Raw genomic sequence first — 27047 nt, forward strand, 5'->3', positions numbered from 1 at the left:
AAATTTTCATACATATTCGTCCTTTTCAATAAGTACTGAATGGGTTAAGAAAAGTATTGTATCATTCAAACGGAATTTTAATTACCTTTGCATTGATGCCAAAGTTTACAAGAAGTTAGTTCAAACTATGAGTATATTTAACTTATGTTTCGTCAAAATACTTTTGCCGACCAGTGTAAATAAAGATTTTATTTATTTTTTTTATTGATTTACAAGGTCCATCCTGTGTATGTAAATATAAACAAGAACAAAACCTGTTGTCTAGTGCCTCGACTATCAAATACCCGTAGTTTTATTTCAAATAAAATGAAGTTCCAGGGTATTTCGATTAGTACACACCACCCATGCCAGCGCCACTGCACTTAGCGTTTATTAGCGGTAGTACTGACCTTCTTTAAAAAGACAGACTTTATTATTATGGGTGTTTGTGGGACTTAGAGTGGGCATGGCACTTTGCTAAAGTAAACTTGCGCTGCGCAGAAGTCTGTATAATCTACATGCTTAATCACAACTTTGTAGCTTTTACAGTTTTCGATATCTCAGCGTTCATACGGACATGGCAAGAATATATATACTTTATAGGGTCGAAAACGCATCCTTCTGCTTGTCACATATTTTTCAAATATTCCCTTATACTCTACGAGTAACTGGTATAATTAAACTTTGTATTTTCTATTGTTTTGCTTTTGTTAGTGCTGGTAGACCGAATATTAAAAAGAAGTAGAACAAATTTTCTTCCCCGTTCAGTGGTGCTATTTCCTATGCCAGCTTAATGGTAAGCTGCAGTGTGTCACTGTGGACGGCAGTCCACGTAGTGACGAAGCGTACCAGGAGAGTGGGAGAAGGCGAGTACTTTATATAGCCGCAGAATTGAAAATCGGCTATGATGGTCTGATCGTGATCGAATGGTGTACCAATCGAAAGGTATTGTCACAAATAAGAAGATTGCATACCTAGACTATCGAAATCTCAATTGGTTTGGAAGAAAAAACGGGGAAAGTCTAAACGTGAACATTTTTAAAACTTGAGCTGTGGGGATAAATGGGGAGGAAGAATGACACATCATTTGTTAGGACCCTTACAAAAGTATTTCCAAAAACAATATTTTGGGGAAGTTTTAAAATGAAAACGATTGTCCCTTTGTTTGTTAGCTTGTATCAATCCCTTTTTGGTCTTAGGGTCTTGGGGACTTTATGGGTGTATTAAGAAGCTCGAGATAGAAAACCTTTGTTTTACGACTTTTGGAAACATTCGATATTGTTACGGGAGATCAAAAAAATAGCTAGAACTTAAAGACTTATAGTTTCTAAACAACTAATGCTACAGATACGTGATGTATGTCACAGAAAAGATATTATAATTTGCTAATCACGGTACCTTTGCTTAAATTATCTTAATACAATAGATATTAAGTTATAGCAAAAAAGTTTTTATTTAAAACCACTTTTTGGCTACACTCATAAAATTATTTTTCTTAATACTAGAAAAATCGCCCTAAATATAGGAAAAAATCGGCATAGAAAATATTTTTTAGGGTTCATTTTTCTAAAATGCATAATTTTTCTATTACTTATATGATATTACTATTTTCTCATATTTAGGGCAAAATCACCATATTTTGTAGAACATCATCTTAAATCGCCCTTGAAATTTTAAAATCGGTGGCCTAATCTAAATGGCGTGAGTTCGAGCCCATGAAAAGTCATCATTTATAATTATTTTTTGTGCAAGTTTTTAGAATTGGATTCTAAAACAATTTTGTGTGCAAAGGCAAATCTAAATTTTAGAACATGTTAAAATAATAATCAAAAAAAATATATATAGTACATTAAAATATCAGTTTAGAAATGTTTCTTGTCTAATTAAATATAATAGTAAATCTAAATATAATAGCCATCGAATTGTCCATGTTACCCAACAAATAATTACTCTTATAAGAGTATACGTAATACGTAGACTTAAGGATTACTATAAAAAATAGTATTGAAACTATAAAAAGCCCATGGATTGCTGTTAAATAAATATTAGTATAGTTATCCAACTGCATTTTTTATAGTAAATATATACTAGGGTTGTTGATATTTTACAAAAATATCGATTTTCCTATATTTTTTTTTACAAAAATGATATATTTATATCGTGATATGGTTTTTGGATAAATATCAAAAGTACGACATTTTTGTAATATATTTTAATTGGTCACGGTAAATTCATGCTATATATCATTAAATATTTATAAAATAGCATTACGATACCTGGATATCCCATGTGGCTTAGTACCGACCGACAATCACATAACCTAACAAGCATTTTTAAAATCGATGCAAAAAAATATTGGAAGCTTTCTTAGAAAATTGATTTTTTTTATATACCTAATGTAGATTTCTTTTGGTAAAATAAAAGAATTAAAAAGGCTTTTACACCACTGAATTAACTTTTTATTGAATGTAGTCGAAGGCCTCGTAGCTAGCACTACATTCCCTATGTTAGTATTAGTTTTGTAAACTTTACTATCATCTCAAATAAATAAATAAATAAATAACTTTTTATTGAAATAAAAATATATCAAAATCAATATCCTCGATACGATATTTTTGAAAATTTTCGATAACCCTAATATGTATATACCTATAAAATCGATCAAATTATTAATTAAATTCATAGATAAGTTACTTTAGCATTGTAACTTACAAGCAAAATAAAAAAAGGAATTTCCAATTGCACTTTAAAATTTTCACTAAGACTTCCAGCAAATGTGGAAGTATGTTGAATACTTTGAGAATGTGCGTTTTAAGTACAGTCTTTTTACTTTTCAGTTTTTTGAAATTTTATTGTTGCATACTTTTGTGTGGAAGACTTTACGTTAGGATAACTATTTTTGATTGTTTTGATTTTACCAACCATATTTTTTTTTGGGTGCAGAGCACTTACACCTGGAAAAATTTAGAAAGAAAAAGTCGGTTTTTCCGATTTTGAGAATTTTGTTTTCTCACTTTTTATTCTCGTTATCAAGGCGAATGCGATGTCGATTTTAGTATTCCGAGTCAAAAGCCATTTCGGTTTTGAGGTTGTCGAAAAAGTTCGTGAAGCAGCGTTGCCAAATCAGCTTTTTTCCCGCAATTTTCTGCTTTTTTTTACTTGACTATCGGGCATATTTAAGGAACAGTGGGAAGGGGGAACTCCGCCTCTTATTAATTTTAAATCAGCTTTTTTATATCGATATTATGTCACAGCAGATTTTCTATTATCGATCCTAATCGTCTTCGAGAGTGTCATCTTTATTTTATGTCCAAAAAAATCCAACATTGTTCCCATTTGGAAGAGTTTTCTGTTGAAGATATCGGCAGAATACAGCGCCAAAATAATGATATACATTATATATATACGATATACGATTTTCTGAATTATCTTCGTTTGCGATTCAGATGTTGTCCTTTCCATGCCACGCTGAAGTAGAACGTGCGTTTAGCCAAGTAAACATTGTAAAATCAAAACTGAGAAATAGAATGGACGTTACCACTCTTAACTCAATATTGTGTATATAATTAGTCTGATTACAGACAAAAAATGTTGCGTAGACCTCTTAGAATTTAATATGCCTATGACAAGGATATAAAGAATGATACGGTTGATGTTGAATATGGCATATTAAATATATTATAATATAATCCTTAATACTAAAAAAACATTATTTTGAACTCATTTTAATAAAAAGCTAAACGAAAAACCTGGTGCCCTTTTTTTTCTTTTTTTTTTTTAAATAATACAGATATTTGTATTTTCTATAATAGCAAAATCTGTTTGAAAATCATTGCTCCTTTTTTCAGCTTTATTTGGCAAAAAAAAAACCACCACCCTTGCCCCTCCGAAAACAGCTTTTTTCTCAGCAAATGTTGGCAACACTGACGTGAAGGGAAGATGTAGAAAAAATACGAGTGAGAGGAGAGACTAAACTTCTCTCTTAATATAATCGGGAAGTTATCTAAGTTAGCTGCGGCTCTGTGTTGCTGAAAATTCACTTCGTTTTAGTGCTGATGAGTGAAATAGAAAGTGACCAAAAATTGGAAATTCTGCTCCGCGAGCTCAACTTAATAAAGGCCCTTCACCACCTGTAAAGTAAGTAAAATCATATTTTGTGTTATTTTATTTTGTTCTCTATTCAAGCAAGTTTTTTCTTAAGAAAACGAAAACAGTAATGCAGTAACAGTAATAATTTTTCATACATACACATACATATGTAAACAAACATATTTAATTACATACTACAAAAGTACACATGTAAGTAATTTATATATATTCTTTTTCTTAACTCATCTAAAGCACGATAAAACTGTAAGAGATACATTTATGTATAATATTTATTATAATGTATTATTTTAGGTTTCGAAGATTCTTACGAGTGCCTAGGTATATACGGGATGACAAAATCAAAGAGGCTATTCCACAGATTGGGATTCATCTCAAGGAACTACGTTTATAAGTTATTTTTAACACCACTCGTCCATGTATACCAACGTTTTAATGAAATAAAAATTCAAACGAATTTAGCATTTTTATTTGAGAATGGAATCTGGGAGCGAGAACGATTCATCTCGAAATCGAGATCGATTCGATGCTGAAACCAAGAAGACTTTATGTCCATGTCGAGAGCACACATTCTCAAAAGCCATTCGTAAAGCGAGAAGACTTCGATCTCGGTTTTTATACCCGTTACTCGTAGAGTAAAAGGGTATACTAGATTCGTCGGAAAGTATGTAACAGGCAGAAAGAAGCGTTTCCGACCCCATAAAGTATATATATTCTTGATCAGGATCACTAGCCGAGTCGATCTAGCCATGTCCGTCTGTCCGTCTGTCCGTCTGTCCGTCTGTCTGTCTGTCCGGATGAACGCTGAGATCTTGGAAACTATGAGAGCTAGGCTATTGAGATTTGGCGTGCAGATTCCTAAGCTTCTTAGGCAGCGCAAGTTTGTTTCAGTAGAGTGCCACGCCCGCTCTAACGCCCACAAACCGCCCAAAACTCTGGCTCCTACAGTTTTGATGCTAGTATACAAATTTTAACTGAAATGTATTGTTTTCATCAATACCTATCGATTGACCCAAAAAAAAGTTTGCCACGCCCACTTTAACGCCCACAAACCGCCCACAAACGTCAAAAAATCGTAAATATGAACGCGGATATCTCGGAAACTATCAAAGATAGAGTATTGGGATTTCAGATTTAGATTCCGTAGCCTTGTACGCAGCGCAAGTTTGCTATGCGAATATGCCACGCCCACTCTAACGCCCACAAACCGCCCAAGCCTGTAGCGCCCACAATTTTTATGCTAGATTAAAAATTTTAACTGAAATGTATTGGTCTCGTCAATGCCTATCGATTGATAAAAAAAAATTTGCCACGCCTACCCTAACGCCCACAATGCTTAAATCTGTCTTCCGCCGGTAGGTGGCGCATTTAAATCTCGCTTTGCTGCTTGCATATCTCCATTTCCCTTTGGTCCCTTTTGCTGAGTAACGGGTATCTGATAGTCGAAGTACTCGACTATAGCGTTCTTCCTTGTTAGAACTTGAGTATGAATCGATCACTTTTCAGATCCAAAATACTGAGATCGAGACAGTTGAGAACGGTTGTTTCTCTGAGTGTAACTCAGTTGCTTGAACACCATAAAGTAAACATTTATTCGTAGTAGTTATAAGCCGCGATAATACAATTGTTTTCATCTTTTTTCCGTTTTCCGGGAGACTAGCGGGCTTTGCAAAATAAGAAAAAGAAACACTATTAAGCTAAAAAAAAATGTTTTTTTTATTCTTCTTCAGCAAATTAACTTTTAGCATCATTGTCGATAACACATAAATGGTGCAATGCGCTTACACAACAGATGCGGATTTTTCTATGAAATCGAATGTTCCATTTTTTTACTTTTACACTAATTTCTCCTGAACCAATCGACTTTACTGTGGACGAAGTGTGAAGGGAATAATAATACCTTTCGATCGGTGTACCACTTGTTTCGGTCGCACTGTCGAGAAGATTTGAAATATGTATTTATCGGACCACCCCTATACCCTATAAATTTTGCGGCTTTATATAGTAGTTGCCTTCGCACACTTTCCTGGTGCGCTTCATTACTACGAGGACTGCCGCCCACATTGCGCTTGTGTCGTACCTCGGTGCCATCCGATTCGATCTAGCCATGTACGTCTGTCCGTGTGAACGCTGAAAGCTCGGAAACTATAAGAGCTAGAGGGTTGAATTTTAAATTCCTTTAGTGTTTGGAAAAAATGTTAAGTGAAATGTATTGTTCTCGTCAATACCTATCGATCGACCTAAATACAAGAAAGCCACGCCCACAAACTTCAAGAAATCGTAAATTTAAACGCTGATATCTCGAAAACTATCAAAAATATTGAAGTGGGAATTGAGATTTAGATTCCTTAGCTTCGTACGCAAAGCAAGTTTATTACGCGAAGATGCTCCGCCCACTCAAACGCCCACAAGCCGCCCAAAACTATGGCGCCCACGGTTTTCGTGCTAGAAAAAAAATGTTTACTGAATTGAAGTTGCCTCGTCAATACCAATCGACTGACCTAAAAAACAGTTTGTCACGCCTCTAACGCCCATAACGTTTAAGTCTGTCTACCGCCCACATAACTATATAATGAGGTCGGTGGTAGGTTGCGCATTACAATCTCTCTTTGCTGCTGGTACATCTCTATCTCCCTTTAGCTGAGTAACGGGTATCTGATAGTCGATGCACTCGACTATAGCATCCTTCCTTTCTATACCCGTTAAAACAGTACTAGTTTCATCGGAAAGTATATAACAGGTAGAAGGAAGCGTTTCCGACCCCATGTATATATTCTTGATCAGGATCACTAGCCGAGTCTACTCTAACGCCCACAAACGACCATAACACTAAAACCCGTCAAACCCGTCAATACAATTCTTGCCGACGAATACAATAAACCCTGTTGATCTACGAGTAATCGCAGTCTCAACAAATATGGTGTCCGCGGGAGTTGTCGATATATTTGGAAAAATGGCCCAAATACCCTTGAAGGTTTTTTTAATGTATAAAAACCTTAAATTTAAGCAAAATTTTAAAACCCTCAGATTGTAAGACCAAATATGGTTATATTGCTTTTTTTTTAAATCTTTAAGGAGCTGAACTGCAGAAAATAGTAAATTAAATTGGAGTTGTATCCTCTTTAATGAATTCTTCACTGTAAATTGTCAATACTTTTCGAATAACATTAAAAATGCTTCCTTTTATTTTTAGATATTATGAAACAGGATCAATTAAACCTCGAGCGATAGGTGGTTCAAAACCACGAGTAGCTACAACCCCGGTCGTACAAAAAATTGCTGACTATAAACGGGAATGTCCCAGCATATTTGCGTGGGAAATACGGGATAGACTGCTGTCCGAACAAGTTTGCAATAGTGATAACATTCCAAGTGTAAGTTTTTACGTTTCAACCTAAAGATTTTTTACCGCATATTTGTAATCATTCCAAAATATTTGTATATCCAATTGTTATTATTGCAGCAATATTGTAACTCTGCAATTAGCGATCGAAATTTAGATTACCTTAAGTTTTATTTTAAAGTTAACAAGACTGGAAGCTAGCTTCGGCACGCCAAAGTTTCTATACCCTTGCAGGTTGTTCCCGTGGGAGCATTGAATGTACAGAGCTTTCCAATTTTAAGAAAACTAAAAACTAATTATAAAAACTTTAAGATAATGTTTTATTTTAATTTACTACCGTGTATGCTTACCGAAAACGAAATATAACGGTCTATGTATTATTTTGACATTATTTATTTGAGCATTCCTATGGCAGGTACATATATGATGAAATTGTCTGACTGTATTTAAATTGTATTTTTAATTCTAAAATATCGATAGAGTTATATTCCCAAAAGTGAAAGTTAATATGTCAAAAAATACAGAAGTTATAATTTTTTTACATGTTTAGAAAACTCTTTTTTTGGTCATTCTTATGGGAGCTATACGATATAGTTCTCCGATCCGGCTGGTTCCGACTTATATACCACCTGCAAAAGAAAGAAGACTTTTGGGAAAGTTTCAGCCCTATAGCTTCAAAACTGAGAGACTAGTTTGCGTAGAAAAGGACGGACAGACGAACATGACTAGATAGACTCGTCTAGTCAAACCTCCCAAAAACGTTCGTTTAAACGCTGATATCCCGGAAACTTTAAAAGCTAGAAAGGATTAAGCACGAAAATTCTTAAAATTCTAGCGCAGCGCAAGTTTATTTCGGCAGAGTGCCACGCCCACTCCAACGCCCACAAACCTCCCAAAAAGAAAAGCAATGACGTCTGAGCCAGACAATGACACTCTTTCGAAAAAAGATATTTGACCAAATACATTATTGAACAACTTAAGTATAAGTACACACTTACGCTGAAGATTGTTTATGTTCAGCAAAAAAAATGAATTTAAATGTTTTTAGTCTCATTTATGTTTTGCTCTCTCTTTCTTTGCGCTGCTAGAAACATTTATAAGCCGGTCAAAAGAATTGATAACGAAAATCGCTGCCGGCTCTAAGAAGAAGAAGAGTGCGCGGCTAAGTTATTCTATTAAATAATTACAAAATGTTAACTATTTTTTTTCCTATCGGACTCCCCTTAGAGAACTAACATTTTCATTTACCTAATTGCGATCTGCTTTATGTAAGATTTAAATTTCTGAAAAACAATGGTATGGTCCATTTTCTTTTACCACAGTGCATTCACATGGGTCAAATGAGACGGATAATTGGAGTAAAAGGACTGAAAATCCGAGAACGTAAAATTGGCACGAAAAACTTTACAGCTCTGCAAATCGTTCTGTTATGTCTTTTCTCAGATATGCAGATATGATTGTTTTAATCAATACCTATAGACTGTCCCATAATATCTTTGCCACGCCCACTCCAACGCCTACAAACATCCCAAGGAGGAAAAGCAATGAATATAAATCTTTTAAGCTATATACAGTATATACGCAATACGCTTAAAGATTGTTTGAATGTACATTGTACGTATATAATTTAAAGTTTGTTATCTGAGTAACGGGTATCTAATAGTCGAGACACTTGACTACAGCGTTCTCTCTTGTTTCTTTTATTTTTGTGAGTAATTTGCACGTGACAGCCTTTGTTTAGACTGCTAGCATCATTGTCGAATACTCAAAAATCATGCGAAGCGTTTACACAACATTTCATAGAAAACTGGCATTAAAATAAAGCGTTGCTGGTGCACTAATTTACATTACTACATTTTTAGGCATTCATCAAACATTCAAAACACATCATCATACGATGAGTAAAGTGTTCGGATTTTTTTCACATAAGGACCCTGTGGATAGAAGACAAGATAATTTTTTTGATTGTTCGACGAATGTTTGAAAATGAATTAGTAAAATAAAGAATACCATAGCAACGACTGATTTTAATGTACGTTTTCTATGAAATAAAATATTTGACTTCATAGCAAATTCGCGGTTCCTGAGATTCCTGTGCAGCGCAAGTTTGTTTCAGCAGAGTGCCACGCCCACTCTAACGCCCACAAACCGCCCAAAACTGTGGCTCCTACAGTTTTGATGCTAGAATAAAAACTGAAATGTATTGTTCTCATCAATACCTATCGATTGACCCAAAAAAAAAGTTTTCCGTGCCCACTTTAACGCACACAAACCGTCCACAAACTTCAAAAAATCGTAAATATGAACGTGGACATCTCGGAAACAAAGAAAACAAAGATAGAGAATTGGGATCTCAGATTTAGATTTCGTAGCCTAGTAAGCAGCGCAAGTTTGTTACGCGAATATGCCACGCCCACTCTAACGCCCACAAACCACTCAAACCTGTGGCGCCCACAATTATCATGCTAGATTAAAAATTAACTGAAATGTATTGGTCTCGTCAATACCTATCGTCAATATTAAATCTGTCTACCGCCGGAAAGTGACGCATTTTAATCTCGCTTTGCTGCTTGCATATCTCCATTTCCATTTGGTCCCTACATACTATACTATAGCGTTCTTCTTTGTTATTGTTGTAAATTTATAGAGTTTAGAGATAGTAAGAGAGGTTTGTAATCAAAGTAAATACATTTATTTGAGTTTTAATATATAGATGGTGAGTTAGTAAAAGCAAAAGAATAAAATGAATTGCAGCTGACAAAAACATTACGGAACAAGATGAACAATTTCAGAAAAAACAAGGGAGAACGCTATAGTCGAGTACCTCGACTATCAGATACCCGTTACTCAGCTTAAGGGACCAAAGGGAAATGGAGATATGCAAGCAGCAAAGCGAGATTTAAATGCGCCACCTACCGGCGGAAGACAGATTTAAGCGTTGTGGGCGTTAGGGTAGGCGTGGCAAATTTTTTTTTGTATCAATCGATAGGTATTGACGAGACCAATACATTTCAGTTAAAAATTTTTATCTAGCATGAAAATTGTGGGCGCCACAGGCTTGGGCGGTTTGTAGGCGTTATAGTGGGCGTGGCATATTCGCGTGACAAAATTGCGCTGCGTACAAAGCTACGGAATCTAAGTCTGAGATCCCGATTCTCTATCTTTTATAGTTTCCGAGATATCCACGTTCATACTTACGATTTTTTGAAGTTTGGGGGCGGCTTGTGGGCGTAAAAGTGGGCGTGGCAAACTTTTTTTTGGGTCAATCGATAGGTATTGATGAGAACAATACATTTCAGTTAAAATTTTTATTCTAGCATCAAAACCGTAGGAGCCACAGTTTTGGGCGGTTTGTGGGCGTAAAAGTGGGCGTGGCACTCTACTGAAACAAACTTGCGCTGCGTAAGAAGCTCAGGAATCTGCACGCCAAATCTCAATAGCGTAGCTCTCATAGGTTCCAAGATCTCAGCGTTCATCCGGACAGACGGACAGACGGACAGACGGACAGACGGACAGACGGACAGACGGACATGGCTAGATCGACTCGGCTAGTGATCCTGATCAAGAATATATATACTTTATGGGGTCGGAAACGCTTCCTTCTGCCTGTTACATACTTTCCGACGAATCTAGTATACCCTTTTACTCTACGAGTAACGGGTATAAAAACAAACATTTTTTTAGTATACACAAAACAGACCATATGTAAAAACTATTTAAACTAATCCTGAGAATACAACCTTGCAATAAGACACAGAAAACAAGAGGGTACGATATCTTTGCCAATCCTTAGTATTTAAATGTACCAAATTTAGAAAAAATAAATGCCCGCAGTATTAGGCAGCGGAGGGTTGAAAGGCTTTCGTCTAGGGAAGGACATCAGGGGCAGAGTCCGCGCTCAAAACTGCTAAAATAGATTGAAACGCGATAAGCAAAGGCGCACAAAGGATTAAATAATTTCGGAACAAACCCAATCCATCCTATTTAAAATGGATTAGGGATAAGATATTTTTGACACACTCTCGACCCGTTTTCAGCACTCTATCGTTTTCCGATAGTCTAAGCCGAATGAAAACATTTTCATTTTCAGGTAAACAAAGGCATACTTGTATCTCTTTCAACAAGTCCACCAGGCTTGCGAATATTCCTTACCTGGGGGATTAGGTTGGTGGTATAATAATTTGTGGGGACGTAAAAACGTTATTTATTCCGCATTGAAAAAAGCAAGACAGAAAAAAGAACAAGAGAGAACGATAAAATCGAGTCTCTCGACTATCAGATACCCGTTACTCATCTTTTAAGTTGAAAATTTATGAAGATTAATTTACGTTTAGATGACCGCTTTAAAAATGGAAGACACTTTGAAAATTCTCAAGAAATCGCAATGAGAAAACAGAAAGATTCACAGCGCTCTAAAACCTTTATCGCCAATTTTACGCGCACGGATTTTCGGTCCTTTTGCTGCCTTCTAGTGCTATGCAACACTGGCTAAACAATCTTCCGTCTCTTTTTGGCGCATGTGAAGGGTGGAAATGCATAAAGCGTGAAGCCCGCTTCTGTACCATTGTTTTTCAGAAATTTAAATTTTACATTAACATCAAATAGACTAAACACATTTATATCAATGTAATTTTGGTAAACATAAACAGTCTTAACGCGTATTTAAATCTAAACTTTTGTATTAATTGTTCAATAAAAAAGTGGGTCGAATAGTTTTGTTTGAAAAAGCCAAAGTTTTGAGCGGTTTGTAAGCGTGGCACCATTTTGAAATAAAATTGCGCTGCAAAGGAAACTCACATGGAATCTGCATGTCTAGTCCCAACTTGCTAGCTTTTATAGTTTCTGAAATTACAGCGGTAATACGGACAACGGACAGAGCAAGATCGACACGGATAGTGATCCTGATCAAGAATATATCACTGTGGACGGCAGTCCACGTAGTGGATCAGGAGAGTGTGAGTTCTGATATCAATTTTTGTGACAAAAATGTTTGTCTTATAAATACACTTTTTAAATTTGGCTCATTCGAAAATGTTTGTCCCTTTGTTTGTGGTTTAAGAATCTCTAGAAAGCTTTTGGAAAAACCCGCTGGCTTAGCGTAATATGGAAAAAAATAGGTAGATTTGAAAGGCTAATAGTTTCTAAACAACTGATGCTACAGGTGCTATATGTCGCTTAGAAGGTAATATAATATGTTAATCACGCTGCCTTTGTTTAAATTTTCTAAATACAATAGACTTAAAGTTATTAGTTTTAAGAAGTTTATTAATTTAGTTGAATTTATAAGCATTTTTTGTCACAAAATATATATACTTGATTGGGATGGGAAATGCTTCCTCCTACCTGTAACATACTTTCCGACTAGTCTAATATACCCTTTTAGTCTGCAAATAAAGGGTATAATAAGCAAGAAAATTAAAAATTGAAGTAAATTTATTGAAATATATAGTATGAAGGCTTCAACTTATGTAACTCGATTGCATTATCAAGAGAGAACTCTATAGTCAAGTGACTCGACTATTTTAAACCTGTTACTCAGCTAACCAATCTAACTTATTACCCTGTGGTCGGATAAAATCAACCTTTGGCACGTCAACGTCAACCTTTGGGAGCTAGAGTGGCCGTGGCCCTCGGCTGAAGAGAAGCAGTTTGGATTTTATAATCTACAAATATATAATATATAATCTATACTTATAGGGTCGAAAACGCTTCCTTTTCTGGTTACATACTTTTCCCGATTACAATATACCTTTTAACTCCATGAGAAATGGTCAAAAAACCATATTTTACAGCAAAAATCTTTTAATTTACTATTTTCAACATATTGTACTGTCTTTTTTTAACATTTATTTAATTTTTGTCATTTTAACTCTGTTTATGATTTCAGTTTTGAAATTGCTTTAAGCCGCGGACATCGGTGCTTCAGTTTATTTGATGTTCTTTGATGTTTTTACTCACAAATATAATTGTCGAGTAATTCATTATAGCCGTATTTTATCACGACGTCAATGTACTTGTGATAAATGAAGAACAAATGTATAAAAACGTTTGGCCCATGGCCGATGCACGTGCCGCCACTTATGTCAACTGCAAAAGTGGCATTTTCCATGTTTCCTAATGACGCTGTTCCCATGTACACAAAGAAATGCTTTATTATGGGAAAAATTTGAACTTTACTTGAAAAAAAGCAGTTTAACTGCATTTACTAGAATTAATTATAATTATGTTTTAAAGGTTAAGATATAAAGTACAAAATGCTAATAAAAAATAAAAATCATAAAATGTTTTAAAGTAAAAAGATGCTTGGTACAAAACCTGAATAAGTTTCCTTGAAGTTGGATGTGTATATACCCTTGCAGTAATAAGAAATTGTTAGTCTTAAATTCACCATTTCCATTAATTTTCCGATCCTTCCTATGGTAGCTATATAATATATTGTGGTCCGATTTTAATACTCGTTAATCGTAGAGTAAAAGGTATGTATATTGTATTCAGGGAAAAGTATGTAATACCATAAAGTATATATATTCTTGATCGGCATCACCAGCCGAGTGGATCTAGCTATGTCCGTCTGTCCTCCGTGTCCGACCCTATTAAGTAAGTAAGTTAGGGTGGTTCCAATATACATACATACAAATGTGGAAAAAAAAACTGACAAATTGTGTGGCGCAATTTTTAAAGGATTTTAAGCAGTGTAAGCCCATAATAACGTTTGGGCCCCTCAAGCGCGAGTGAAATATAAATTTAAAAAATAAATGTTACCATGTTTTAAATTTTTATTAGGATCAGTAGACAAGTATCTAGCCATGTTCGCCTTCATGTATCAACGATTATATCTGGAAAACTATAAAGTCTAGAAAGTTGAAATCAAACATATTACCATATATATATATATATATACCACCACAGGCAGGAAATAAGCTGTTTTCACTAATAAGCCGCTAAAGGCGGTATAGGCTAGTTGGCGCTGTAGGCTAAGTGGTGACGCTACAGGCTAGGAGTGTCAGTGAAAAATCAGAGTTACTTTAAGCATGTATCCATCCCCTCAAATCGGGGCCATCGACAGCAGTGATTTCTCTTGTTTTTTGTGCTAAGGTCCTTGGATTATTATACCCGTTACTCGTAGAGTAAAAGGGTATACTAGATTCGTCGGAAAGTATGTAACAGGCAGAAGGAAGCGTTTCCGACCCCATAAAGTATATATATTCTTGATCAGGATCACTAGCCGAGTCGATCTAGCCATGTCCGTCTGTCCGGATGAACGCTGCGATCTCGGAAACTATGAGAGCTAGGCTATTGAGATTTGGCGTGCAGATTCCTAAGCTTCTTAGGCAGCGCAAGTTTGTTTCAGTAGAGTGCCACGCCCGCTCTAACGCCCACAAACCGCCCAAAACTCTGGCTCCTACAGTTTTGATGCTAGTATACAAATTTTAACTGAAATGTATTGTTTTCATCAATACCTATCGATTGACCCAAAAAAAAGTTTGCAACTTAAAAAAATCGTAAGTATGAACGTGAATATCTCGGAAACTATCATAGAAAGAGAATCGGGATCTCAGATGTAGATTCCGTAGCTTTGTACGCAGCGCAATTTTGTTAAGCGAATATGCCACGCCCACTTTAACGCCCACAAACTTCAAAAAATCGTAAGTATGGACGTGGATATCTCGGAAACTATCATAGAAAGAGAATCGGGATCTCAGATGTAGATTCCGTAGCTTTGTACGCAGCGCAATTTTGTTAAGCGAATATGCCACGCCCACTATAACGCCCACAAACCGCCCAAACCTGTGGCGCCCACAATTTTTATGCTAGATACAAAATTTTAACTGAACTGTATTGTTGTCGTCAATACCTATCGATTGACCCAAAACTTTTTCCACGCCCACCCTAACGCCTATGACGCTTAAATCTGTCTACCGCCGGTAGGTGGCGCACTTAAAGCTCTCTTTGCTGCTTGCATATCTCCATTTCCCTTTGGTCCCTTAAGCTGAGTAACGGGTATCTGATATTCGAGGTACTCGACTATAGCGTTCTCCCTTGTTTTTGTATATCGTTTTAAGCCACTGAGCTGAAAAAATAAAAGAAAAAAATTTGTTTTACAAATTTTTTAAAAACTTGCTAGTTCAGCGTGAAAAAAGCTAGAAATGGCTCAAATTAAAAAACTCACACTTCCTAAATGCCTTATGGTATAGATAAATTTAAGATCCAAACTTTTTACTTTAACAAAAACTTATTACACTTTTGACGTATTACACATTACTGCTGAAACAAACTTGCGCTGCGCAAGAACCTCAAGAATCTTTATATACTTTATAGGGTCGGACATGCTTGCCTCAACCTGTTTCAAAAATTCCGACGAATCTAATGTACCCTTTTACTTTACAAGTAACGGATATAAAAATTGGATAAGCCGATCGATGCGTAATAAAATAAAAAAACAAGGGATATAGACGAGTGCCTCGCCTGTCATACCCGTTACTAGCTAACCTGCTACCTTATTAACGAAAGGTTGATTTAATCAACTTTAAACACGTCAATAGATATTGATACAAATTGCAAATGGAAATCGTTGTTGAAAATTAATAAAATGGTTCCGTTCAATTAAAAGTTATAAGTTAATAAAGTTTTCCCGCTAGCTTGAACCAGTTCGCAAAATCGGAAGTAGTCTTAAGCTAGAGCGTTAAAATTTGATATGCGATTCTGTACATGCCCTTAAATCGGACTATTCATGAAAAAGATATAATCAAATAAAGTGTGCCATCTCGGAAACCGATTTGCTACATGCATATCTCCATCTCCCGCGCACTACCTTTAGCTGAGTCGAGGCCGTCGTTTTTTCTTGTTTTTTATTTAATACACATATATTTAGCTAGCTTGCATTGAATCCTGGAGCGGGTAGCACGACGCGAGTAAATTAAGTTGAGTTGAATGAAACTTTAACTTTTTCGATGATTTTATACCTATTACTCGTAGAGTAAGAGGGTATATTAGATTGTTGGGAAAGTATGTAGCAGGTAGAAGGACACGGTTCCGACCCTACAAAGTTTTTTCGATAAACAATAATATTTATTGTGTTTGGTTTGTGAAACTCAGTTCACTTTCACCCATGGTACCTATAAACCAGATATATTTTTTATCAAAATCACCGTTTGTCCAACTGTCCGTCCGTCTTTGCGTCCGTATGAACGCTGAGATCTCGAAAACTATAAAAGATACAACATTGGGATTTGGCATGCAGATTCTAGAGCTTATTGCGCAAAACAACGCAACAATCTCAATAACGCTAAAACCCGCCTAGCACGACTCATTAAAAAGTTATAGGCAAATGAAGAGTGCAATCTTGATTATCGTCGCTTTGCTGCTTAAATGTTTCCATCCCCCCATAGCTTAGTAATGGGTATTTGTTAGTCGATGGCATCGACTATAGCGTTCTCTCTTGTTTTAAGTTTACATTTTTGCAATCAAAAAATTAAATATTTGTGTATCTATAATTCATGTGGTGCGGCATGAGGTCTACAATCGATATCATAGCGAGTAAGCCAGAATAGTCATATCCCTTTGCCTGTGAAAGTTTGTATATATATCTCTCTCGCTCTCAAAAGCGGATTGGCTTGGCTGAAATAGAGGTTAGCCAATCGTGTGGCAGGCATGGGGGTGGTTCAAGGGATGACGTAGACAAGCGGAGTTCGCTTAGGAATGCCAAATTAAGTAGGTAATGTTTTTAGTAGTTCGGACATTTAAACCGCTCTAAAGGCATCGTTTGCTCGCCACTGGGGTTCGTTACCCAGCGTATCTTATGAGTGGTAAGTCTGTACGATTGCACAGAATTCATGGTACGGAATACAACACGTACTCGTGCTCCGGTCTAAAAGTACATATGTATGTATGTTTGAGTACAGACGAGAAAACTAATTTTAATTTTATGCATAACTATCCTACTTAGGTACTTACTTGTATGATTATGTATTTTATTGTACGCAGTGAACTGGGATTAATTGCAGGTTTCATCCATTAACCGAGTCTTGCGCAACTTGGCCTCACAGAAGGAGCAGCAAGCGCAGCAACAAAACGAGTCTGTTTATGAAAAGCTTCGCATGTTCAATGGCCAAACAGGAGGATGGGCCTGGTATCCAAGCAATACAACGACGGCACATTTGGCCCTACCGCCAGCAGCTTCGGTTGTGTCAACTCCAACAAATTTATCTGGACAAGTCAATCGAGAGGAGGTTCAAAAAAGAGGCAAGTAAAAAGAATTATAATATTCAATTTCTAAAGGGATTAAAACTAACAAGAAGGGAAGCAATAGTCGAGTGCCTTATGGAATCTTATAGTATGGCGTTCTTTGCTGTTAAGGTAAATTTTTTTTAAAACATATATTTTAAAATAGCGTTAAGATAGCCACACCATCCCAATATACCGCAGCTTTATATGGTTTTAGAGAGATCTTTGTAGACAGGTCGAAGAAAGCATATGCCCAAATCTTATTTATGTGTATGAATAAATATTATAAGCTCTCAGCCTTATTAAACCAAGATGTACAGTTGTATAACCTTTTACTGCACTTTTTAACAACCATGCATCAAAAAACAACAGCTCAACGCGCCATAAAACAATTGGGGAGTAGGGTATGTAGGGATGGAGACAAACGATTCGTTATATGAACGTCACTTTTCCAAAAATCAATGCTTTTTAAATGTTTAAAACCAGAAAGTTGCTGACATCTATTGAGCATATTCCTGTGAAAGTTCGATGGTAAAGCCCCAGCGGAGTTAAGTCCTACAGCTCTTGGCGTAAACCAGTTTTTTTCACTTTTAAAAGTTGTAGGGTAAGGTTACGAACTGATAAATACACACTAAAACTTTATGCAGACGTGAACATTATTTTTTTTTTAAGAAAAGTTGACAACGTACAATAATGGAACACAAATTAATTTTTTTTTTTTGTGCTAATATTTATTTAAGCGTTGATCATCCAACCTAATGGCTATAAAACGCATGGAAATAACAAAGGAAACAAAAAAGAACGCTATAGTCGAGTACCTCGACTATCAGATACCCGTTACTCAGCTAAAGGGACCAAAGGAAAATGGAGATATGCAAGCAGCAAAGCGAGATTGAAATGCGCCACCTATCGGCGGTAGACAGATTTAAGCGTTGTGGGCGTGGCAAAGTTTTTTTTGGGTCAATCGATAGGTATTGATGAGAACAATACATTTCAGTTAAAATTTTTATTCTAGCATGAAAACTGTAGGAGCCACAGTTTTGGGCGGTTTGTGGGCGTTAGAGTGGGCGTGGCACTCTGCTGAAACAAACTTGCGCTGCGTAAGAAGCTCAGAAATATGCACGCCTAATCTCAATAGCCTAGCTCTTATAGTTTCCAAGATTTCAGCGTTCATCCGGACGGACAGACAGACGGACATGGCTAGATCGACTCGGCTAGCGATCCTGATCAAGAATATATATACTTTATGGGGTCGGAAACGCTTCCTTCTGCCTGTTACATACTTTCCGACGAATCTAGTATACCCTTTTACTCTACGAGTAACGGGTATAAAAATAACATGAAACATAGCAGAAATAAGGAAGTTAACAAATTTATAACATTTAGGACACGGGTACGATGACGTCCTCGTGCCCAGAGATCGCCAGGGTGCCGACGCTTCAGTCTTCTTCTCGTTGTAGTTGGGTTTGCCAGGGATGCTGCTAGATGGTTGGTGTGGGCTAGTAGACGGTCGTTGTAACGGCTTGAGTGCATGTTTATCTGCTCTCGCACCGTGGGGATGTGAAGATCGCAGGCTAGGACATCGTTCCTTACGTACCAAGGCGCATCCGCAATCGTACGTAGCGCCCGGTTTTACACTCTTTGGACCCTCATGACATTTGAGTCTGAAGCGGTACCCCATATTTGTATGCAATAAGTGAATGAAGGAACCACTATCGACCTGTACAGCAACATCTTGTTGCTAAGGCTGAGCTCACTTGTACCTTTAAGCATCCAATTTAGTTTCCGAAGTCTGGCGCGACATGTTGCTGTAATTTTACTTATGTGCTGCCTCCACGTAAGACGTTTGTCCAAAATCAAGCCCACGTACCGAGCCTGGGCTGATTGTGGTATGACTGTGTCCTGGAATTTCACTCTGGGGAGAATTTTACTTCTAAGAGAGAAGTTGCAGTGCTGAGACTTATTTCCGTTTATCGAGATATTTCATTGATTCGTCCATTCGCCATACAAATCCAAAAAGTTTAGCGTGATTTGAGTTGCTTCAATTCGACACGTGGAGTTGCCAATAAAGGCTGTGTCATCAGCATATGTAGCCAAGAGGGTACCCACTTCTCTAGGGTATGGCAGGTCAGCGGTAAACAGAGTGTATAGATCCGGACCAAGAACGCTACCCTGAGGTACGCCAGCTCGAATGCATCTGATAGACAATCTTTTGCCTCTCACATCTACCATAAAATTTCGTTCTAAGAGATACGATTTCAGGAGAAGATATTGGGCAGTAGGCAGGAGAGTTTTCAGCTTAAACACCAAGCCATCGTGCCAAACGCGGTTAAAAGCATCTTTGACGTCAAGAAAGACTGCTGAACTGTACTGCTTGTTCTCGAACGCTCCAAGGATGTGCTGCGTTACCCGATGTTCTTGCTTTGGGGTTCTATGGTGACTTCTAAAGCCAAACTGGTGGTCTGGAATGGCGTCCTGCACACTTCTAACTGCCATCATTCTACTAAGGAATATTCTTTCGAATATTTTAGAGAAGGTGGGCAGTAGATTTATTCGTCGGTAGGATGCAACAAGGTTTTCCGGTTTTCCTGGCTTGGGTATCATCGATATCACAGCACACTTCCACTGTGTGGGAAAATGGTGGATACGTAGCATGGAGTTGAACAGAAGAACTAGAAAAAGTATACCCTTCCTAGGTAACGCCTTGGCAATTCTGCTGTCGATCCCGTCGAAACCGGGAGCCTTACTGCGTTGCAGCTTGCGAATTTGAAGGCAAACCTCTTCCGGACTCACATGTGGGATAGGAGGGGGCATTTAGGAATGCTAGGGTATTTTCCAAGGTTGAATATCTAAAAGCGCCCTTCCAATTCCTCAGCAAAGGCCATCGAAATTTGGCTTTTAGTTCACAAAAATCAACAACAAATAATTGTCTTTTTGGTTATCGGCTGTAGAAAATAAAATCTTCATACCTTACAAAATATTCGTCAAGATACGTATAAATATTCTTGATCAGGATCACTAGCCGAGTCGATCTAGCCATGTCCGTATGTCCGTCCATATGAACGCTGTGATATCGGAAACTACAAAAGCTAGAAATTTGGGATTTGGCTAGAGCTTCTTGTGCAGCGCAAGTTTGTTTCAGCAGAGTGCCACACTCACTCTTACTCCCACAGACGACTATAACACTAAAACTCGTCTAGCGCCAGTTATTATTGAAATCGGAAAACTCATTAAAAAGTTATAGCCAAATAATAATACATATTTTGCATTTCAATCGAGAAATTTACTAGTACGCCGACAAGCCGCTAGGGCGCTATAGGCTAGTTGGCGCTGTGGGCCAAGTGAAGCTATAGAAGAAGAAGATAGGTGGCGCTATAGGCCAGGCGTGTTAGTGAAAAAGCAAGTAACGGGTATCTAATGGACGAGCCCATCGACTATAGCGTTTTCTCTTGTTTATTGTGTCCTCTACCTTTTTGGTTAAAATTACAATTATTACAATTATATTACAATTATTTGGAGTTTTTGACGCGATCGATCGCGCGAGAGCACATGTATGAATTGCTGTCCCGGATTTTGTAACAAATTATTAAAATTCTACCAGATTTTAACGCTAAGAATTTTTTATGGCACCCCCAAAAATTCAATCTGTTTAGGCTATCATTCAATTCATTGAAAATCTTGGGTTTTATAAAATGTATGTATTAAATGTAATGCCGAAAAATATTGATAGTATTAATATAATATAATTACTTTTAGTAAACTAGGAACTGGTCAAATTTAGAGTAATTTAAAAGCAGTTGCGTATCTAGTTCATTGCTGAGCGGAGGGGAAGTATTGTCAAAGAGGGCAATTTCATCTTACCACTATTAAAATAAAAGACCCTCTGCTAAATAAAATTCAACCCCCTTTAGTCAAAGCAATCACACAATTGCAAGTATTTTGTCACAGATGATCAAACATCAGGCCAAACAAATAGTTAATTTGTTGGTCATTTGTTATTTGCTATAAAGACTTATTGAAGCAGCTATTTTGTTCCAGCTTCTGAAACGTTACTGTTTTTGTTTTTCTTCAATCAATAAATTGGGCTAACATATGTCTTCATTGCCAGTAAACATCCACCGTCCCTTTTATATCATTCGCTTTAATCTAATGTCTTTCCTTTGTCATGAAAACAACTTCAACCAACTTCAAAAACAACTATTTTAAGATAAATAAAGCAAGGTAAAGAAAAGATTACTTTCCCGGGTTGAATTAGATATATGTGTTTCTGGAATTTTTTATCTGTAATGTCGTAAGCATTTTGTTGAAAACTAGCTCCATGCGTGAGGTTTTAGTGATGCTGGGCATCGCCGGATTGTCTCCTACCATGTTATAACTAAAATCATAATTAAAGTGCACTAAATTTGTCAATTCCCATCGACTTATTCTACCCGTTACTCGTAGAGTAAAAGGGTATATTGTATTTGGGGAAGACAATGTAACAGGTAGAAGGAATCATCTCCGACCTCATAAAGTATATATAATATATATATCTTTATCAACATCATTAGCCGAGTCGATATAGTCCGTCTGTCCGTGTGAACTCTGTGATCTGGGAAACTTTAAGAGCTCAAGGGTTGATATTTTAGATTTAGATTCCCTATTTTCGTACACCCAGAAAAAAATCCGTTCGAAACGTTCAAAAATCAAGCCCAAACGTTGTCAAAAAGTGCGTAAGCCCGTTTGTTGACAATTCATGAACGGTCGTTCATAAAATTTGACCGAAACCTTAGGGTTGGGTTCCGAACGAATGGTGTCAGTTTAAGAACATTTCGGGCTTAACTTGCGAACATAAAAATCTAAAAAAAAATTAGGTTTGTGTACATGCTAGACTTTCTGGACGCCTGGTAGAGATTTATTTAATTTCCCACCTTATGTTTTGTTATGGCTAGAGTTTAATGTATTTTGGTTATTTTGCTGATGACAAGGAGAACTTATTTATTGATAGAAGTACATATAAACATTAGAAATAATATTTAAATAAAACTTACAATTCACAACCGTCTTCTCGCGGACTCAAACCTCTGCTACCATGTGTCGAAGGCGGACGCTCTAGCAGCTGGACCACTAAGCGAATTTTTCGAGTGCGGAAAATCGGGACATTAGACCTACATACATGTTTTCATGAACGGTGTTGATAATCTAAGAACGGCGTTCTCCCCATTTCTGTCAAGGCATTTTTCAGTGAAGCGTTCATAATTAAACCTAAATGTTCATGATTTGACTACGCGGCGTTCGTTTTTTCTGAACGGAACTTAGCGAACGGATTGTTGTCAAATCATGAAAAATGTTCTTGATTTTTTTCGTTCTTTTTTTTCTGGGTGTACGCGGCGCAAGTTTGTTACGCGATTATGCCACGTACACTGAAACGCCCACAAAACGTGGCGCCCACAATTTTTATGCTGGAAAAAATTGTTTAACTAAAACGCATTTGTCTCGACAATACCTATCGATTGACCTAAACAGCGTTTGCCACGCCCACTCTAACGCCCATAACGCTTAAGTCTGAATGCCGCCCACATAACCATATATTGAGATCGCGGGTAGGTGGCACATTACAATCTCGCTTTGCTGCTTGGATATCCCCATCTCCCTTTGGTCCCTTTACCTGAGTAACGGGTATCTAATAGTCGAGGTACTCGACTATAGCGTTCTTCCTTGTTTTCTCTGTGTAAAAGTGCTTAATTTCAGAAAAAACATTCTGCCCGCTTCAGAAAAATATCTAAGCTTCTCGCATACAGAGAAAAAATTTGATCTGTCTATCGAAGGTGCGATCGTTACGACCCCTAAGGTGTTTTTATTTGATATCAGAAGTTTTTATACCCGTGACTCATAGAGTAAAAGGGTATACAAGATTCGTCGGAAAGTATGTAACAGGCAAAAGGAAGCGTGTCTGTCCGGATGAACGCTGAGATCTCGGAAACTATAAGAGCTAGGCTACTGAGATTTGGCATGCAGATTCCTGATTCAGCAGAAGGCCACGCCCACTCTAACGCCCTCAAACCGCCCAAAACTGTGGTTCCTACAGTTTTGATGCTAGAATAACAATTTTAACTGAAATGTGTTGTTCTCATCAGTACCTATCGATTGACCCAAAAAAAAGTTTGCCACCACGCCCACTTTAACGCCCACAAACTTCAAAAAATCGTAAGTATGAACGTGGATATCTCGGAAACTACCAAAGATAGAAAATTGGGATCTCAGATTTAGATTCCATAGCCTAGTACGCAGTGCAAGATTTTGAATATGCCACGCCCACTCTTACGCCCACAAGCCACTCAAACCTATGACGCCCACAATTTTCATGCTAGATTAAAAATTTTAACTGAAATGTATTGGTCTCGTCAATACATATCGATTAATCCAAAAAAATTTGACATTCTATCGCCCACTCTAACGCCCATAACGCTTAAATCTGTCTACCGCCGGTAGGTGGCGCATTTCAATCTCATTCATATCTCCATTTCTCTTTGGTCCCATTAGCTGAGTAACGGGTATCTGATAGTCGAGGTACTCAGCTTCAGCGTTCTTCCTTGTTTTTCTTTGCACTAAGTGCGTACGAAGTAACGTTCGCAACCCGTGGAAATACCCATATGTAATATGTATTTTATTCCAAATTTTTTTAAGTGTACTCAACAAACCCACAACTAAATTCTGGATCCGGCACTGTGTGCAAGAATATAAATTTTACATGACTTATCGATGTATATGGTTCTTGGCTGGAGAAAGCGCGGTTAAACTCTAAATTTGACTATATAACCTTGTCACCAATGTAGTGTAACAAGTGACTAAAATAGTTTATATTTATTTTTTTAATATTTGTTTCAGACTTACAATATTCAGCAGACGTTTCCCATCCGAACTCTCATGATAGTACATCGGATGGCAATTCTGAACATAATTCATCTGGCGACGAGGACTCACAAATGCGTTTGCGACTAAAAAGGAAGTTGCAACGAAATCGGACTTCATTTTCCAATGAGCAAATCGACAGTCTCGAAAAAGGTAACCTATATTTTTTTAAACCCGGCGATTCTAGTAAACTGCAATGTTAATTTACAAATATAAAGAAATACAAATTTTAAAACAATTTTTAAGACTGGTCTCGGACATTTCAATCCTTAAACGACGCAATTACTTAACGTCAACTATTTTAATATAAATTTAAATATAATTTGGAATTCTTGGTTGCGTGACTCGGCATTGAGGTACCACTATCTTTTTAAGGAGGGAGATACATATAAAACGCCAACTATAATAATTTATTTTGTAAACAAGAGGTTGTTCTACGCTTGGAAGAAATAAATTATATATTTTTGTAAGCGTCGGCGTGATAAGCTTGTAGCTTACAAAAATACCTTAAATGCAATAAATTGTACAGAAACAAGAAAGGAAACGTTTCCAATACTAATTTCGATTTATTTTTAAATTTCATAGTTTTGATATTGTTTCTATGTATCTCTGCCTTATTAATAGCTCTTTTCGATTTTTTTTACTTAGTATAATAATAATAAATCTTAAAAGCTGAAGTTCTAAAAAAATATCCGTGTCCTCAATAGCAAAATATTGTGCAAATAAATAAATATTATAGGCAGAAAAATATATATACATCAACTCGCTTGGTAACGCTGGTCAAGAATATATTAATTTTAAGGGGGACATGTCTTCCTTTCGGGCTTTAAAAGATTGCTAAAATTTTTAGTAAAATATGTATTATTACACAAGAATTCTGGTTAATCATATTTAATAGTTTTTATATTTATAGTTCATAGTAACTCACGTAAACCTTCGATCAAGATCGGGTTAAGTACAACAACCATAAATAGTAAAATCGTGGATTTAACAACAGTTGTTCAAACGAATAAAAAAAACGGTTTTACTATATTATAATCGAAAAGCTACATTAAATATATTTCTAAAAGAATTTTAGAACTAGTAACTTTTTTCGGCTTTAAAGAACTTTATAGATTGTTTAAAGGTTGTGTAAAGTACCTTTTGTTTTTACCTGTTGTTTTTTATGATTGCTTCACAAAAATAACACAGTGTGCATGGAAATTGATACTGCTGTTTGGACTTTAACATGTCAAAGTGTTCTCTGGATAATACATCGACATAAAGATTCAACGTAAAACTTGATTTATTAGAAATGTTAACAACCTATTTTTAAAGAATTTTAAAATTGTTTCATAATCCTGAAGACATTTTTGTATACATTGTATACATTGTTTTTTGACAGATTGTTTTTCATACACCGAAAAAAAATTGTCATCAATATGCCCCTACTTAAGTGTCAATGTGACCCTATTGAGAGTCAAAAAATCTCTGATACGAAAGTCATCAAATTAGCCCTAATATAAAATCACTTTGCCACTTAGAAAGTTTGTTGCGAAAAAGCTTTTTTGTCACAAAAAACATTCTGCCGCAGGATAAAAAATGTAGGCTTGGCTAAAAGTGATAGCGTTCCGTTTTGATGCACGGGCCTGATGTTTAGTGGTTCGGGTATCGCTCGTGTAAAATTTTTTTTTAAATCTGAAAACGTTTTGAATACAACTTTTTTAATGCCATTGATAAGGAAATGTTAGATATTATTCTTACAGCGCACTTTGCATCGGCGCGTACCTAAACCGAAGACCTTTCGCATCAGAGACCTTACCAATTGGTCCATGATAACCGATACTTCAGCACAGTTCAATACTTGAAAAATCAAAAAAATCAAATTACACTCCAATGTAGTATATTTTTGACACTTAGGTCCGAATTGATCCCAAAAATTTGATCCATTTTCAACCACACTTATTAAATTGACACTAAAAGATTTTTTTGGGTGTAGTATTTCACCTTAAAATAAAGTCATTTATTATTTATTGTATGGTAATTTTTTTTAGGTGTAGATTTTGATTTTTATCTAAATTTCTGATAAGCCGATTTTGGTTATCTAAGACTAACTAATAGCCGGATTCTAGAGTCCCTGTTCCTGATAGCAATCAGTCTGAAAAGGATAAGGCCCCGATAAACATCTCGTTAAAACAAATCGGTGTTCTCGTTTCCTTTAATTTCTTAGTGCAGTAAACAACACAAATAAATTTATAGCCCTACAAAATTTTTAAAAGTTTCAAAAATTTAAAGCGCGGGGGCACGAATTGTTTTTTTAAGTACACGCATAATAACAGAAATTAATTTGATTATCTTTACTTACAGATTAAACTTTTACCAAACTAACAAGACTCTAAAAAAAATGTATTAATATAGCTTTTTTGAGTTAAGAAAAACCACCCCTTAAATTATATATATTCCAGATCAGCATCAACAGGCGAATTGATCTTGCCATGCTTCTGTCTCTTCGTTTTAACGACAA

General features: G+C 36.4%; 2 protein-coding genes across 3 annotated transcripts in view; one reads left to right on the plus strand and one right to left on the minus strand.

Moving 5' to 3' along the window:
* Positions 1 to 17489, minus strand: part of LOC119563427 — a 67391-nt gene extending 49902 nt beyond the window's left edge. Inside the window, exon 1 of the mRNA XM_037851518.1 lies at positions 17384 to 17489. Within this exon, the coding sequence (XP_037707446.1) occupies positions 17384 to 17440 (57 nt within the window). The 5' untranslated portion in view covers positions 17441 to 17489. The remainder of the gene's footprint in view (positions 1 to 17383) is intronic.
* The window catches only part of LOC119545759 (paired box protein Pax-6), a 38899-nt gene that overhangs the window by 1180 nt on the left and 10672 nt on the right, over positions 1 to 27047 (plus strand). For both annotated transcript variants that reach the window (XM_037851648.1, XM_037851733.1), the window contains exons 2-4: positions 7280 to 7460; positions 17434 to 17671; positions 24521 to 24697. In XM_037851648.1, coding sequence (XP_037707576.1) covers positions 7280 to 7460; positions 17434 to 17671; positions 24521 to 24697 — 596 coding nt within the window. The remainder of the gene's footprint in view (positions 1 to 7279; positions 7461 to 17433; positions 17672 to 24520; positions 24698 to 27047) is intronic.

Source organism: Drosophila subpulchrella, chromosome 4 (genome assembly GCF_014743375.2).
Source record: "Drosophila subpulchrella strain 33 F10 #4 breed RU33 chromosome 4, RU_Dsub_v1.1 Primary Assembly, whole genome shotgun sequence".
NCBI lineage: Eukaryota > Metazoa > Arthropoda > Insecta > Diptera > Drosophilidae > Drosophila > Drosophila subpulchrella.